Source organism: Andrographis paniculata, unplaced genomic scaffold (assembly GCF_009805555.1).
Source record: "Andrographis paniculata isolate CXL003 unplaced genomic scaffold, ASM980555v1 Contig32END, whole genome shotgun sequence".
Classification (NCBI taxonomy): Eukaryota; Viridiplantae; Streptophyta; class Magnoliopsida; order Lamiales; family Acanthaceae; genus Andrographis; species Andrographis paniculata.
This window is the reverse complement of record NW_026137565.1, coordinates 6,260,702-6,278,914: the sequence shown is the minus strand read 5'-3', so window position 1 is coordinate 6,278,914 and position 18,213 is coordinate 6,260,702. Positions and strand designations below refer to the sequence as shown.

At 31.8% G+C, this 18,213-nt stretch overlaps 3 protein-coding genes across 3 annotated transcripts; all 3 read left to right on the top strand.

Annotated features, from left to right (window-relative positions):
* Positions 1 to 6,744: 6,744 nt before the first annotated feature.
* On the top strand, positions 6,745 to 9,579 carry LOC127247982 (tonoplast dicarboxylate transporter). Its single transcript, XM_051270101.1, has 6 exons — positions 6,745 to 7,245; positions 7,876 to 8,353; positions 8,429 to 8,472; positions 8,548 to 8,643; positions 8,723 to 9,233; positions 9,333 to 9,579. The coding sequence occupies exons 1-6, from the start codon at positions 6,823 to 6,825 to the stop codon at positions 9,392 to 9,394; spliced, it is 1,614 nt and encodes a 537-aa protein (XP_051126058.1). The 5' UTR covers positions 6,745 to 6,822; the 3' UTR covers positions 9,395 to 9,579.
* Positions 9,580 to 9,798: 219 nt separating this feature from the next.
* On the top strand, positions 9,799 to 10,603 carry LOC127247907 (cysteine proteinase inhibitor 5-like). The gene has a single exon (XM_051269992.1). It carries the CDS (start codon positions 10,100 to 10,102, stop codon positions 10,442 to 10,444), a length of 345 nt encoding a protein of 114 aa, XP_051125949.1. The 5' UTR covers positions 9,799 to 10,099; the 3' UTR covers positions 10,445 to 10,603.
* Positions 10,604 to 13,298: 2,695 nt separating this feature from the next.
* On the top strand, positions 13,299 to 13,649 carry LOC127247403 (cysteine proteinase inhibitor 5-like). Its single transcript, XM_051269232.1, has one exon. It carries the CDS (start codon positions 13,299 to 13,301, stop codon positions 13,647 to 13,649), a length of 351 nt encoding a protein of 116 aa, XP_051125189.1.
* The last annotated feature ends 4,564 nt before the right edge of the window (positions 13,650 to 18,213 follow it).

Here is an 18,213-nt window from a genome sequence, read left to right as displayed (position 1 = left end):
GATTGGGTCGGATCCGAAATATCCGACCCGAACCGCCACCCCTAATTAGTGTAGATAGGATAGAACCTTGAAGTGATAAGAGTAAGTAGGCAGTTCAAGATAAGAGTAAGTAGGAACTGCCGCGCTCCACAGACATGTTGATGTGTAGTGTAGTGTAGTGTAGTTTGTACGCTATTGAAACGTGGGCACCAAGTGAGAGATTATATTTATATATGTAGTTATAAGTCACGAAGCTTTTTCTGTGGGAATAGTAGAGATCACATCAATCGTGGAGTCGTCCTTAACTGCCTGTGGAAGTTAAAAAATTATTTTTGCTGTTATTTTTCTATTTATATATATATATATTTTTTTATTTTAACATATTTTGTTCGGACTAACGATTTAACAATGTCCATATATAAAAATTAATAAATAATAATCGTTGTTTTTTTATTTTTATTTTTTTATGATCTAGGATTCCGCAATTGCGCTATCGAAAGTGTCTGCTGGATAAACCTCACACTTTAAATAATATTTTAAAATTATAGGATATGTAAAAAGTAAAATAAAATATTATAAAAAATTTATTAAATAGTTAATAATAAAATAATAAGATAAATATAAAAAATGGTAATAAATTAGTTATTATTTATTAAGTAAAAAAAAAATGTGGTTACTATAGCCATAAATCGCATGTCGCATGCGTTAAATATTTATATTATTTGCGATATTTGATTAATTTTGATTAAATTTTATCTTATTTGGGCGTATATTATTTATTTATAATTTGTATGAGAAAAATAATAAAATTGATGTAATTAGTGAGAAAAAAAAAAAAAGGTCCAACGTACAATTGTTACAAAATTATGGCAAATATAAAAAAAAAAAAGAAAGAAGAGGAAGAAAGAGTCCAGAGAGAAACCGCGAAAAATTCTTCCAAAAAAATTTCGATTCCTACCTACCAAGATCATTTTTATGCGATGTTTTTTTTGCTTCCTTTTCCTTTGTTCTTCCTCGGTAATTTACTTTTCTAATATAGGAGTGGAAAACAACTTTGTATGGATTTGAAACATTTTATATTTCTTTGGTTTCTAATTTATTTGAGTTATAATCTTTTATTTAGTTGGGTATTGTGGCAAGATATTTCAATTGGATTAAGGATTAATTGTTAAACTAAATTGGGCGTCCGTAATTGCGTTTTAATTGTTAAATCGAATTAGGCTATTCTAGTTCGTAAGACGGTTAAACTAGTAAATTATTTGTGGCGTCGCTAGGGTTCTAGTCTAACTAGGGAAGCAGTTGACGGGCGTACCTAGACCGTCAAAAAATTAAGGAAGATTTGGTTATTAGGCGCGTGTCGGTAACTATAACTAATTTATTTAAAAACCAATAAAATTAAATACTTATCGACGATCATATCCACTATTCAAGTTGTCAATTTTATTAAAACTTATTTTTATTGAATTTATCATTTAGTCGTATAGTTTTTAATTTGTTATTTTATTTTTATTTTCTACTTCCAAAATCTCATTTTATTATATTTATAAATAAAACAATAAAAAATAAAAACTTTTTTAATATCATGGAGAGACCACCCTACTTTATCTGTCTTACATTATTTTTTATTGTAAAAATAAATTTATTTTATTTAAATTTTGCCGCCTGAGAGAAACGTTGGTCAATTATGCTGCTGCTACCGCTGAATGCACTAGCATGGTGCTGATTTGTTGTACGTTGTCCGAAGTCACGTTAGATGGTAGAATTATTGTTTAATAATGTTAATCAAGTAAATTTGCATTTTATAAATTATTCTATAATGGACTAATATTTTTTACCTATTTTGATAGTTATATGTGTTAGTATTTGAATAATATTTTGGAAAAAAATTATTTTTGGTTTCAATATAACAAAAATTTATCAATTTTGGTCCCAATATAAAATTTTTATCAATTTTGGTTCTAATATAATCAAAACTTATAATTTTTTGTCCCAATATAACCAAAACTCATTATTTTTTGTCACAATATAAAATTTTTATCAATTTTAGTTCCAATATAATCAAAACTCATCATTTTTTGTCTCAATATAATCAAACTTTATTTTTTTTTGTCACACTGTCAACAAACCGACGGAAAATGCTGACGTGGACTCGCAGGATTGTGCAATTTCTTCAAATATAAATATAAGGTGTGATTTCTTTTCACATCAGCATTTTTCGTCGGTTTGTTGACGGTGGGACAAAAAAAGATAAGGTCTGATTATATTGGAACAAAAAATGATGAGTTTTTCTTATATTGAGACTAAAATTGATAAAAATTTTATATTGGGACAAAAAATGATAAGATTTTTATATTTGAACAAAAATTGATAAATTTTAGTTATATTGAAACTAAAAATAATTTTTTCTCTAATATTTTCTTAATATATATTTTTATTATTTTTTATATTATGGAGATTTGCTAATCAATTTAGTAGATATTGTTTATTTATTTATTTAACTTTTAGATATTTAAATTTGCACCGAAGTTAAGTATTTATCACTTTTTTTTTCTTTGTTCACATATTAATTATATTACACGGAGCAAAAATTTACACTATAATAAGTACATTTTGTCAAACAACAAATAAATTGTAAATTAACATATTATTACGTTTAAAATGGTATATTTGTAATTTAATATATATTTATATTTATAAATCAAATACTTATATTCTAATGAACATATTAAACAAACACACAACAAACAAATTGTAAAATTAATATATTTATATTTTATGTTACATATAAAATTATACTTATTTTATATTTTATCCATTATTTTAAAAAATTGAGCATATTTTTAAACAATGTAGAGAGTATCGTATTAAATATTCATTTATTATTTTTTTAAATCTCACAGTCATTATTTTTCGTATGTGTTTTGAGTAACTCCGATCAAATTTAAGAAGTTCATACCAGATGAACCATATGTGAAATCCATCTTTACATCACCCGACCATCTCTATGTCTAGTAAAACATTACACGGTAAATTTTAAAAAATATCTTGCCTTTGTTTTATGGTTATATCGATTCAATACCACTTCATGTGGATAAGGCCAAAAATCCAACCTCCATTTTGGATATGAGATTAAAATTTGGGCTTTTGCATAAAATAGATGCTGAGGTTTTTTATTTTTTATTTTTTGTTTTGTATTGGTTTTTTTTTTAAAACAATTTTTTCTTTTTATATTTAATGTAATATTTTACAAAATAAAATAAATATTTTAATATCATTTTTCTTAAAATATTTATTGGTAAATTATATTAAAATATATATATATAGATAGATAGATACACATATCCTCACTTTATATACTTGTTAAATTGATTACATTTGAACCCTAACACATTAGTCACTTTATTGAAGTACATTGGTATTCTTTAAAGTTTTCTTTCAATTACATCACCTCACTCCACTTTGTGTGTTTTTTTCAATTTAAGTTTAATATTAAAATAATATTTAATAAAATATTTGTAAGAAAAAAAAAATATATTTTTAGAAATTTAGAATTCAAATAATAAAAAATTGAAAATTTTAGACTAACGAAACACACAATATAAAGTACAAATAAAATTAACATAAATTGAGAAAATATTATAATAATAGTTTTTGCATGATCTTCTTCTTATTATTATATCTGTGATTGGAGTGTACAAGTTTGTTTGGTTATGATTTATATCATATTTTAATTTGATTTTCTGTAATAATAATACCCCATCCGTCTCATAATAAAGTATCTATTTTTTCATTTAACCCGTCCTATAACAAAGTATCAATTTTTTTTTAGTAACTTTACTATCTACCTAACATTACAAATACCCTTACAACTTACAATATATTACACAAAAATGTCATTACTTTTATATCACACGTACTAATAATGTTATTTTAGTTATTTCTACTTTATTCCTACTATATCCCAACATAATACTAATATTTTTAAAATTATATGCAAAAAAACAAATAAATATTTACTCATGAGACGGAGGGAGTAATAACAATAATATATTTTTATTAAAAATTATGCAAACATAATTATTGATTTTAGTTCGACTCAAAACCAAACAAACCATGGTGTTTCTATTTGTACGTGTGACTTGTATGTGTGTTTTAAATTGTAGTTTGACATAATATTTTATAATAAAATAATATTGTTGATGTATTTTTTCAACAAATAAAAAGTAAAATTAAAAAATATGGAAAATATCTTTAAACTTGATTAACTAGCGTTTGAGATTAGGAATCTCTATACGGTACATAAGATAATTAACTAAAAAATTAAAATACTGAAAATTTAAAGTGGTGATCCCCGAATCTGACTTTGCTTTTGTTAAAGTTGATTGAAGATAATTTCTTTAGAAAAATCCAAATCCTTAAATATCCCCTGAGAAACAGTACTGGAAACCGTCGCCCGAACGATTACAACGTCTCTTTTTTCAACCGTCTACTAACCCTTCTCCTGTTGACACGTGCCCTCAACGGACCAAAGTATCATTCTTACTTACTCTCAAAAGTATCCGCCCCTTTGGATCGACCGCAGATCTTCCGCCCTTTTGGCCCGAACGCAACTCTTCCGCCTTATTGGTCCTACTACCAACCTCCCGACTTGCAAACCACCCGACTTGTTTAATCCAGCCGCAAACCTCCCGACCTATAGACCATCTAATTTGCGGACTATCCGACCTGCGGATCTTTCGACTTGAGGACCTTCCGACCTGCGGACCTCCCGACCTGAGGACTTTCAGACCTGCGAACCTCCGACCTGAGGACCTTCCGACCTGCGGACTTCCCGACCTGTGGACCTTCCGACCCGCTATTTCCTTAGAAATATATCTATTTTACCGGAGTTTCCCATGATGCCCCTCGGCCAGTCTGATCAACTAGATTGCTAGGCCCATTTTTTCTTTTTCTCTTGGGCTTTTTAACCCAATTCTAAATTTTATACATAACAAATATGTTTTCACAAAAAAAGTATAATATTTCCTCCGTCTCATTTTTTTATTTTAATCCGTCCCATAACAAAGTATCCATTTTTTTTTTTTAGTAACCGTACTATTTACCTAACATTACAAATGCCCTTACAACTTACATATATTACATAAATGTCATTACTTTTATATCACACGTACTAATAAGGTAATTTTAGTCATTTCCACTTTATTCCTATTACATCTCAATGTAATACTAATATTTCTAAAACTATTTTAAAAAAATAAATGGATATCTTGTTATGGGACGAAGGGAGTAGTATATATTAAAAAAAAATTAAAATTAAATTTTAGTATTTATAACATTATAGTGTTCTTTCTAAAATAGTACTTTTTACGTCATTGTATTTAACATTAAAAATATCCTTATATTTTTATGATTTATATACAAATGTCTTTCTTATAATATTATAAGACACTAATTAAAGTATTTTTACAATTTTTTTTTTCATTTGTACTACGTTTTATATGAAAATTAATATTCAAATATCAATATGCAAAAAATAAATGAGACATTTAGTGTCAGACAGAAATAGTATATAATATTTAATAAAAAAACATTTTAGAAAATTTTGATGAAAGTTAAATTAAAATTAACGTATAAAAAATTGTCATACTTTCTTAAAGATTATATATATATATATATATATTTTTAAATACAAATAACGTTTTCCCATGAGAAGAATATGGACATTGCATAGCAGTGCTGTTTTGCACATGGAGAGGACACCTATCAAAATCTACAATCCACAAAACACACACAGCCACAATATATCAAAATTATTGCATTAATCATAAAAAATAATCTACCAGATATTTCGTGAAGCTTGTGGTCCAAACCCTTCCATTTGTTTGTCTAGTACATATACTTACATAACAAAAAAAAAAAAAAAAAAAAACATTAAAAACAAAATTAGATACTGTGGTACAAGAATCGTGTCGCCACACTCATAATAAGGGTACAATAATTTTTATCATTTGAAATTTTAAAATTTTTTTACAAAAACAAAAGTTAAATATTTAATTTGATATTCTGTGGGAAAAAAAAATTATGTATTTTATTTTTAAAAAAATAAATAATACCAAATAAATAAAAATATATTGGACAAAAAAAATGTCCACCAAGTGTTTGGGACATGTCACATGTGGTCATGTTTTAATTCAAGAGCACAATTAATAACAGAAAAATAAAATAAAAACGCAATTATCCAATTAATTACGAATAATTAAGAACACGTCATCGCTCAAGTTCATCCGACTAAACGTTGTCCCACACGTATATACTTTTTTTTTTAAATAAAAAATAAAAAATTATTTATAATATTACGAGTCCAATAATTGACACCAAACCTGACGTGTGATATTTTGTTCTTGTGGACGAAAAGCATTCCACTTGTGCTAATCGATTTTCCTGTTTAAATTAGGTCCCATATTGCCACGTGGCTAGAAAATGAATTAAGATTAGTAACACTTTGATTTTGACCGGCAACTGTACTAACGGTATTACTAAATTATAGGTGTAAAAGATAATAACTGCTGACTCATAGTCAAATTTTAAATAACAGCAAGTAATTTTAGAAGTTGAAAATTCAATTTTGACCATCGCTGAAACTAACGTAAAACTACCTGAATCGAATTACTGAATAATATTGTAGATATTAATTAAATGTGTGCAGTACTGCAATAGATGCATATATTTGTAAATAATAGTAATTGAGTATATATATAAAGCTCCATTGTATAGGGCAATTATTTCATTGGGCCGAAAGGGTGAGGATACAGTATTGAGAAGAATAATTTTCTGTGATCGGAAATGAATGGCGGCGACGGAGTTGAGGCGGACGACCAGAAGGCGCCGCTGCTTCCGACGCACAGCTCGCGGAGCTACGGTTCCTGTGCGAGCTCAATTTTCACGTTGAAGAATTTCTGCATCCTGCTAGGACCGCTGCTCTGCGCCGTCGTGTGCCTGACGGTAAAGTTCGACGGAGGCAGCGGAGGTACCAGCCGGAACATGCTGGGGGTGCTGGCCTGGATGTTCGCGTGGTGGCTGACGGAGGCGGTGCCTATGCCGATAACCTCCATGTCGCCTCTATTCCTCTTCCCGCTCTTCGGAATTGCGACGGCCGATGACGTGGCGCATTCGTACATGGACGACGTGATTTCGCTGGTGCTCGGGAGCTTCATCCTCGCGCTCGCCGTGGAGCATTACAACATACACAGGAGATTAGCTCTCAATGTGAGTATTCCTGAATCCTCTAGAAATTTTTACCGCTGTTCCTTACAGTTGATCTTATTGTATGAATTTGTTGATCTGCAAATTGAAGAGAGTTCATTGAACACATTAACAACAACAGCGATGAAGATGATGATGATCCTGCTGTAGAAGCTTAGGCAAACACGTTACTTTTTGAAATATATTTTTCTTATCGATTCATGATTCATCCACCTGTTCGAACTTATCATCTCTAGAGATTTCTACCGTTTTTCCTTACTGTTGATCTTATTCTATGATTTTTTATTTTCATTATTTGAATTCGTGAATCTGCAAATTAAACAGTTGATTGAACACATTAACAACAACAATGATGAAGATGAAGATGATCCTGTTGTAGAAGCTTAGGCAAACACGTTACTTTTTAAATTATACTTTTCTTGTCGATTCATGATTCATCCACCTGTTCGAACTTATCATCTCTCTAAGACGACTTCCTGATTGAAAATCATTTCAACCTTTAGTCAATAGAATAGGAATTAGAAGGGGCCCTCGACATCTCTGTCAAGAGCAATCAGTACTATTTTTCCAAACTGCAATTTACAAAAATAATTACGAGTGCATCAAATTAAAAATTCTGTGCCCTACCTGCAGATAACCCTTCTATTCTGCGGCGAGCCGTTGAACCCGCCCCTTCTCCTACTGGGAATCTGCGCCACGACGGCGTTCGTCAGCATGTGGATGCACAACGTGGCGGCGGCGGTGATGATGATGCCTGTGGCGACCGGAATACTGCAGCGGCTGCCGTCGGGACCCGAGCAGCCATGGCTCGTCTCCAAGTACTGCAAGGCAGTGGTGCTTGGGGTCATCTACTCCGCCGCAATTGGGGGTATGAGCACCCTCACAGGGACAGGTGTCAACCTGATATTAGTCGGGATGTGGAAGAATTACTTCCCTGATGCAAATCCCATCAGCTTCAACACCTGGTTCTTCTTCGGCTTCCCACTTGCCGTCGTCATCTTCATTGCTCTGTGGGGCATTCTCTGTTTGCTCTACTGTAGAAAGGGCTCCAGCCAGGCCCTCTCAGCTTATCTGGACAAGGCTCATTTAAGAAGAGAGCTTGATTTGCTTGGTAGGTCACCTACTAAGTCATTTTATTTCACTTTCACATTCCATTATTTGACACCATCTCTAAAAATGGCTACAGGTCCAATGGCTTTTGCAGAGAAGATGGTTCTTGCTATTTTTTCGGTTCGTGCCATAACTGATAGCAATCGTAACAGAATTTGGTAATTCAGGGATTAAAATTTCTGATTTGAATTACAGGTTTTGATAGTGCTATGGATGACAAGGAACCTGACAGATGACACCCCTGGTTGGGGCTCTCTGTTCAATGGCCGTGCTGGCGATGGAACTGCCAGCGTACGTAATAATACAAACATTATTACATTTTGCAGAATTCAAAATTGGATACGATTAACACAAAATTAGAGACCTGCAGGTGATGATGGCAACTTTACTGTTCATAATCCCAAACAAGAAGCAGCCAGGGGAGAAGCTCATGGACTGGAACAAGTGCAAGAAGCTCCCCTGGAACATTGTCCTCCTGCTAGGCGCTGGATTCGCCATTGCCGACGGGTTCCGGACGAGCGGCCTGGCGGATGTGCTGTCGAAAATGCTAGACTTCCTCGAGGATGCGCCGTATTGGGCCATCGCCCCTGCGGTGTGCCTCATCGGCAGCATCATAACAGAATTCACTTCCAACAATTCCACCACGACGCTTCTGATTCCCCTATTGATTCAAGTTGCGGACACGATGAAATTGCACCCGCTGCTGCTCATGATCCCCGGCTCGATCGGGGCGCAGTTCGCGTTCCTGCTCCCGACCGGGACGCCTTCGAACATTGTCGGATTCACCACAGGGCATATTGAGATCAATGATATGTTGATCGCGGGGACTCCTTTGAAGATTGCTGGCATTCTTGCCTTGTCCATTTTGATGCCCACACTTGGTAATATACATATACATATACATATATATATATATATGCTTTTATTTTTTGGTTCATTTTGATGTGTAACACCTTTTAATGTTACGATTGCATTTGCAGGGGCCTATGTATTTGGAACAGATAAAGGAGTTGCGGATTTTTCCAAGAGTTTAAAATTTTAACAAAAATGGGATCTTCAATTATCTTCCACCACTGCTCCTTTTTTTTGAATAAATATTATTGTATATTTGTATTTGCATTGAAATTGAAATTGCAAGTTTGATGAATCCTGTAAATTACTCTGAAGATATTACACACAACCAGAACAGTGGTGTGTTTTTGTGTCTACAAATTAGCTTCTAAACTATGCTTTCTTTTGTGTTCTAAATTTTATGTACTGTTTAGGTTAGTATGAGAAATAATGTTTAGGTTTGCATGAAATTGGAATTTTACTAAATGAAATAATATACAATTTTTACTGCAAACCGTGCATAATAAATAAATAGTAAAACAAATATTTGAAATTAAAAATAAACACATCCTTTCACTTTAAGCAAATTTTAATATATTTTTATTAAAATAGATTTAAAATCATAACCAAACACACAATATTACTAACTAACTAAATTCGTTTATATTTCAAATATTAGTGAATATAACTATATACATTCCAAGCATAGCAACAACAGATATATTTCCAACTAAATGCAATTTCCAGTATTGAAACTCAAACACAAAACGTTATCCCAATAAATTACCATATTTGACGAACAAAATCCAGAAATTACTTTCCGCAGCAAATCAGGCTGTGATATTTTCCTCCCTCCCGTTGCCTATTTAACGTACGGACCGACCGCAACGTTTCCGCAGAATCGAGTAAAAATCAAATGGCGCGAAAATCTCTCCCTCTCCTACTCCTAGCCGCCGCTCTGGTGGTTGCGCTTCCGTACGCCGTCGCCGTGGCCTGTTGGACTCCGGTCAACGTCACGGAAGCGTTGGTGGTAGATATCGCAAAATTTGCTGTGCGGCAGAACAACAGGTGGAGTGGAAGCAATATGACGTTCGAATCGGTGGTGAGCGGCGATCAACAAGAGTTCGCCGGAACGATATATCGTCTCGTGATCGCAGCCAGCGACGGGAAAGGTACGAACAACTCGAATGCTTTTGTTTTGTACCAGGGATGGGCGGCGCCGCGCTTCTACAAGCTTCTGTTGTTTGAAGCACCTCGCTGATACGCACGTGCGCCGCACGTGTGTGATGGAGAACGGTCGCGATATATGTTAATTATATAATAATTTGGGTCTTTGGTATTAATCATGTCGATATTGGTGAGTTGTGAAATAATTTATGCCATGGAATAAATTTACTGTTGTGATTTTGAAGCATTTCATAATCATGGGATTGTACAAAGAAATAGTATTGAAGACAAAGGGTTTGTTTGCCGGACAAGTTTTGTTTTTTACACTATTCATAATATATATTTTTTTAATAAAAAATTTAATATTCAATTTAAAATATTATTTTTATATATAAATATAATTTTTTTATCCTTGACATTAGAAAACATTTCAAACTAAAATATTTAACGAATACATAATAGAAATCAGAAGATATAGTTTGGTTTAAAATTACAAAAATACTTATACTTGTCACTTATAGGCACTTAAAGGTCAAAAGTTAAAGGCTTCGCTAATTATATTATAAATATTTGTCAATGCATTTATTTAATAATAACTATAAATTTCAAGCATAGTAACTGGTCCCTTACCATTTCTCTCAATCCAAATTATGCAACTTCCAATATTGAAAATCAAATAATAATACTACAAAACATATCCAAATAATGAATTACCAAAATTGATGACGGAATCCATAAATTACTTTCCGTTATCTCAAACGGCGGCAAATCATGCTGTGATGTCCTTCCCCTGCCCTATTTAACGGACCGTCCGCAACGTTATCTCTTCATTCAATGGAGCGCAAATATCTCTTTCTCCTCGCCCTAGCCGCGTTGCTGGTGGTTGCGCTTCCGTACGCAGCCGCCGACGGCTGGATTTCGATCGGCGACCTGAAGGATCCGGCGGTGGTGGGCGCCGGAAAATTTGCGGTGCAACAGCACAACCAATGGAGTCGAACTAATATGACGTTCGCAGCCGTGTTGAGCGGGGAAAAGCAAGAGGTGGAAGACGGAACGCTATTCAATCTGGCGATCGCAGTCGCCGACGGCCCTGCTTTTAAGAAGTTTATTGTTCGTGTTAAGTACGTCTACAGGCTTTCGTCGTGGGAACCAGGCTTCTGATCACATGGAAAATGCTTAATTTGCTCTTGTAGTAATTTACTACTTTGTCGTTGATGATGATATCGTATCTCTCTCTCTCTCTCTCTCTCTCTCTATATATATATATATATATATTTGCAAAGTGGTGAAATTATGTGTATGCTTTTTTTTTTATAGATTTGGAAAAAATTTGATTTGGGTTTGGTATTAGAATAATATAGTATGGGTAGATAAGAAAGTTGTAACATATGTATGTAGAGACTAAGTTCCTACTTTACCGGACTTTTTTTTTTTTCACAATTCATAATCTATAATATGTGTCTTATATATATATAAAAAAATCTAACTTTCAGGATAAAATATTATTTTTATATAATAAATACAATTTTTTCTATTTAACATTTAAAAAGAATGATTCAAACTAAAATACTTAACAAACACTAATTAAACCGAAATTAAAAAATATAGTATGGTTTAGGTTCATTTCTTTTAAAAGTTTTGGATATCTCTTTCAAAAAAAATGTCATAAATATATATCATTATTTTCACCGGAAATATAATATCAAATATGAAACTTTTTTTTTTTATTATTTTCATTTTTTTTAAAAATTTTGAAACTTGTAAACAACATTAGGTTTTTGGGGTGAAATGTAAGGTTCATAAAAATATTATTTCGACAAAGTATATTATCAAATGTCCAATTATTAAAAAAAAATGTTCTTTTCACAGCTATGTCATATTTTTTTACGATTCATTCCCCACGTACAAGTAGCGTAACTAGGTTTTGGAGGTGAAATGTAAGGTTCATTTCAACTAAGCCGATGCCACCTTTTTTGTTTCCCTTGCTGTTAGTTATTTACTTATTTTCTTCTTTGGATGACAGATGGGCTTCTGCAAAAGATTGGGCCTTCACGATTAGGGCCTAAATATTATGAAGGCCCGTTTGGTTGCTGATGATTCTAGTAACGAATATCCAATAGAGAAGAATCTGACTTTGGTACAATGATTAGTGATTGGTGAGTGGCAGTGTAAGGTAAATATTTTGATAGTTTCAATGGAAAAATAGTGAGTGATTATCGATTATTATTAAGAGTGAGAATGATAGGGTGAATAGGTTTTGGGTTGGGAAAAAATCAAGAAATAGGCGTGTTCATTTCTCGATGTGTATAATTCGATTGTATCCACGATTTTTAGCTTATGTTTCAATGATTTCAATAATGAATTTTGCTTGTGTTGGAATCCTTAGATTTGGGTCGTTGATGACCGAATTGAATCGACAAATTGTTTTGTACTTTATATTCTTGTCGTTACCGGTATGTGTATTTTCGATCTAATCTGAGAGCTAACAACCCGTTTGTATAGTATGGGTCTAATGAGGCCACTTGACTACACCTCATTTCCATATAAGTCACAGAATATTAATTCACATTAATATATAAATTATTTATTCAATAATAAAACATTCAGCAAGATTATCAATTGTTTAATATATATAAATACAATTACATTAAAAATATTCGTCAATGAATTTATTTAATAATAACTACAAATTTCAAGCGTAAGCGTAGTAACAATATATAACTGATCCCTTACCAATTCTCTCAATGCAAATTATGCAACTTCCGATAATGAAAATCAAATAATAATAATAATAATACAAAACATATCCAAATAATAAATTACCATATTTGACGACGGAATCCATAAATTACTTTCCGTTATCTCACACTAACGGCGGCAAATCATGCTGTGATATCCTCCCCGTGCCCTATTTAACGGACCGTCCGCAACGTTACCACTTCATTTCAATGGAGCGCAAATCTCTCCCTCTCCTAGCCCTAGCCGCGCTGCTGGTGGTTGCGGTTCCTTACTCAGCCGCCGACGGATGGATTCCGATCGGTGACCTTAAGGATCCGGTGGTGGTCGGCGCCGGAAAATTTGCGGTGGAACAGCACAACCAATGGACTCTGAGTAATATGACGTTCGCAGCCGTGTTGAACGGGGAAAAGCAAGACGTGCAAGAAGGAACGATATTCAATCTGGGGATCGCAGTCGCCGACGGCCCTGCTTTTAAGAAGTTTAATGTTCGTCTTAAGTACAACCCAGCGCCAGGGGCGCTATTCGAGTACAGGCTTTTGTTGTGGGAACAGGGCTTCTGATTAATTCAATTCGCTCTTGTAATAATTTACTACTATGCCGTTGATGATGATATCAGATATCTATATATATATATATATATACACATATGTATGTTTTTGCAGAGTGGTGAAATTATAATTTATGCCATGATCAGGAATGACATATGGACGATTTCTTCCCAAGAACAAACCCTCTTTTTGGATATCAAAACTAGTTGACTGTTATTTTCGAATTATACATCACTCATCAATGGATTAATGATGATTCTTGTTTTGACCAATTAAGGAGCTCTTTCTTTTCTGTCTTGACAGCTTCGAACTATATGTCGAGGGTTTCATAGTCTTTATCCAGCTTAATTAATTCTTTGTGGATCTTCCACCTCACCAGTCTTGATCTGTTGCGGTGGGAGCTCCTAGAAATAGAAACAGAAGAATTCTTTGTTTTTTTTTGTTTAATCCGAATTAGGCGACAACTCATCTTTTGTTACCGCTACGTCATCACATTCCGTTAAAGTTTTAACGGTAGTACTAAAAACAATAATTTATTTTTTTGTGTAGAACTAATTTTGATAATTATTTTTTAATGAGATTAAAAATGAAAAAAATTGATTTGATTGAGATGAATAATAATTTTTGCTCTTATTTAAATTATCTATTTCCTTATTCTTATTTTTTTTTAGTTATTTTGTCCTTTAACAATATATTCATTTTTTCATTTTGGTTGTCACGTAACAAACTATTCATTTTCTTCTTTAGCAACCTTAATATCTACTTAATATTACAAATATACTTTCAATTTACAATATATTATACAAATATCATTACATTTATACCATATAAGGATAGTTTAATCTTTTTACCTTTATTTCTACTATATTTCAATATAATATTAATATTTTTAAAACTATGTTGTAAAAAATAAATGGATAGATAAATATGAGAAGTGAGGAGTATTTATTGTGTGTGTTATTTTCTAAATTGATTTGATTCGAGTAATATATCATATATATATATAACTATAAATATTATTTATTAAAAAATATTAAATTAGAATATAATTTAATACTCTCTCTCCGTCCAAAAACAATAGTTTTATTTTGCTATTTCGTCCCAAAACAATAGTCTCATTTTTATTTTTAGTAACAAATTTTCCATTTTTTTACAAAATTATCAACACTTTTTCAGAATAATTACATAAATTAGAGATATTTTGGTTTTTTAGAAATATTTTTATACTCACTATTAATATAATACTTAATTCTCGTTTTGATCCTAAATGTCTCTATTGTTTTCAGACAAAGGAAGTATAAAAAAACTTGTGCTTACACGCTAGTAGTTACACTACTAGAAAAAATAATTTCGGCCTCAGAAAATTGTCTTGAAATTGTGATAATATATATAATAGTAAAATAGTCTCAAATTTTTTGAATCCATATTAAATATATATTTTTATTATATTAAATAACTTTAGAATTATTGAAACATATATTTTATTATATAAAATAATTTTGAAATTTTCGATATCATATTAAATATATATTTTATAATATTAAATGACCTCGAAATTTTCGAAGCGATATTATAAATTTCAAGCATATTATAAATAAATTAATTAATTTAAATTAAATTAAAAAATTATAACTTATAACATTTAAAAATAAATATAATTAAAAAACCACTTTTCCAAAAAGGATAAATTATATGAAACTAAAAAATATGTGGAACAGCTGAAGATAATTTTGATAAGTTCTATACACAGATTTACCAAAATATAAAAAATTATACTATAAATTATACTTATATTATCTTTAGATATAAAAATATATTATGAGATATAAGTATAACTAAATGTAAATTGCAATATTTTTTTAAATAACATTTCTTTTTAATTATAATAATAATAATTATTATTATTATAATATTAATATTGATAGTTCATATTTATATATCATTTTCAGATGCATATTATATTCCTTCATTATAATAGTAGAATGATTAAAAAATAATAGTATTTTAATTTAAAAATAAAATATATAAACAATAAAATGATAATATTTTGAAAAATATTTATTAAATAGTTAATTAAAAATAATAGAAAAAATAAAATAATTATAATAATAAATTGATTATATTAGACAAACAAAGTGTAACATACATAATTACATATTTTGAATATTAAATAATTGAACAATAATTATTTTTTTTTGTTCAGTTTAGCATTTCGATAATATGTATTAGCATTTATTTTTTATTAAAATAATTAAATTATTATTAATGAAAATAAATTAGCATTTCATTTAATTCATTTCAACATTTACGTATGTATCAAGATCATTTTATACTCCCTCCGTCTTGGAACAATAGTCTGGTTGTGTTGGGCACGAGATTTAAAAAATATTGATATTATATTGATAGTGGGTAAAAAGTATAAGTAAAAGACATTTTTGCCCTTGTGAGTGTATTAGTGTAAAATACAGTGACAATTGTTTAATAATAATGAAAGAGTAAGGGTAGTTATACAGTGATTTTATGTATGGAGATAAGACTATTATTTTGGGATGGACAAAAATAATAAACAAGACTATTGTATTGAGATGGATGTAATATTATTGTTGATGTAATTTTTCAACAAAAATAAAGTAAAATTCAAAGATATAGAAAATATCCTTAAACTTGATTAATTAGTGCCTGAGATTAGGAATCTCTAAACACTGTATGGTACAGAAAATAAATTGGAAAATAAAAGACTGAAATTTAAAGTGGTGATCCCCAAATCTGACTTTGCTTTGTTGAAGTTGATTGAAGATGCCTTGCCAAATGATGATCCAAATCCTTAAATATTCTTTGAAGAAAACGTTCAGAACCGTCGTCTGGTCAGTTACCATAACCGTTGTTAACCGCCCCAAAAGTTCTCTTCTATTGACACGTGTGTCAACCGTTCTACTACGTCCGACCTTCAAAAAACCGTTCGCCAGTTGCAACTTCCTCTAACCGCCCCAGAACTGCTCTCTCACCCGACCTGCACATGCTACTTCACTTGGTCCGAACTTCGTATCACGTCCTGACCTCAATGCCCGACCTGCTTCTTCGCCCGACATCATTTGGGCCGACCTCCGCATCAGCCGCCCTCCGTCTTTGACCGACTTTAATTGGTCCGACCATGGACCAACCAAATGTGGTCCCGACCACGGACCAACCGACCGGCTCTATTTGCCTTGTCTCTTTAGAAGGACAGACTGTCCTCTGGACAGACTTCCGCATCTGTCCGTACCTCTTCCTTGCCCGACCTTTCTCTTGACAAACCTTCGCGTCTGCCCGACTTCGTCTTTCACCCGATCTACGGTTTACCCGACTTGGGTACACCTTTTTTTCAGACTCCGCCCGACCTTTCTTCCTTCCCGATCCTTGCATCTGTCCGATTGCACCCTACTTCTGGGTCATTTAACTTATATCCAGACCCGTCCAGAATCCCACTGCCATTATTTATTATTATTATTTTTTGTGCTTAACAATTATATTCTTTAACGCGATATTTGATCAAATTTAACATAGATTTCAGTATTTTCTATTATGTATGAAACATTTGAAATTTCAATAAAAAAATATATTATTCAATATTTTTCAACATCTAATATATACATGATTCATAAATTGTGAATTAATTTATCACATGTTAAACTATCGAAATTATTGTTAATTATGTGAAACTATTTTAACATTAATTAGTAATCATTATTGTGTTAAAAGACTTCTAATTGAAATAAATTAATATGTTGTTGCATTGATTTCAATATTTACATATACATGAAAAATCATTTTATACTAGAACATTCAAGAAAATATAATAAAGATAGTGATATTTTTTTAAAAATAAAAATTGAATTAAAGATAATAGTTAAATATTATTATTAATCCAAATTATTGCATTTTCCAATATTGACTAAAAATACCATATTTGATGGCAGATACCAAATAATTTAGTTTCCGTTATCTAACACTAACGGCGCCAAATCAGGGTGTGATTTCCCTTCCCCAACCCTATTTAACGGACAGACCGCACCGTTACCAATTCGTTCAATATCAATGGCTCGAAAATCTCTCCCTCTCCTAGCCCTAGCCGCGTTGCTGGTGGTTGCGCTTCCGTACTCAGCCGCCGGCGGTTGGACTCCGATCGGTAACCTCCAGGAACCGGTGGTGAAGAAGGCCGGAGAGTTTGCGGTGATTGTGCATAACTGGTTGGCTATAGATCATTTTTCGTTCCCAAGCCTCGAGACTGGGAAAAGCAAGACATGAACGGAACGACCACGTTCCGTATGGTAGCCGTAACCTACAATTCTCCAAAAGATCTTTTTCAAATGTGGAATATTGTTGTGGAGTACCTGTCATCGAGGAACCTGACTGTCCCCTACACGTATGTGTCCTTTGAATTAGCATGATATATTATACTCCCTACATCCAGTTAGAAAGTATATATCTTTCTATTTTGGAACGTCCAATTACAAAGTAAACATTTCATTAAATACCTTATTTTTTTCCACAAATACCCCTACTTTACATCACATAATTACTTTTACACCAAAAAAGC

What these genes read in the sequence shown, in the direction of transcription:
- LOC127247403 (XM_051269232.1), top strand. Translation starts at nt 13,299, where the DNA reads ATGGAGCGCAAATCTCTCCCTCTCCTAGCCCTAGCCGCGCTGCTGGTG.
- LOC127247982 (XM_051270101.1), top strand. Translation starts at nt 6,823, where the DNA reads ATGAATGGCGGCGACGGAGTTGAGGCGGACGACCAGAAGGCGCCGCTG. An exon ending in CTGGCGATGGAACTGCCAGC is followed by an intron (nt 8,644 to 8,722) that starts GTACGTAATAAT and finishes AGAGACCTGCAG; the next exon opens with GTGATGATGGCAACTTTACT. An exon ending in CATTTTGATGCCCACACTTG is followed by an intron (nt 9,234 to 9,332) that starts GTAATATACATA and finishes TTGCATTTGCAG; the next exon opens with GGGCCTATGTATTTGGAACA.
- LOC127247907 (XM_051269992.1), top strand. Translation starts at nt 10,100, where the DNA reads ATGGCGCGAAAATCTCTCCCTCTCCTACTCCTAGCCGCCGCTCTGGTG.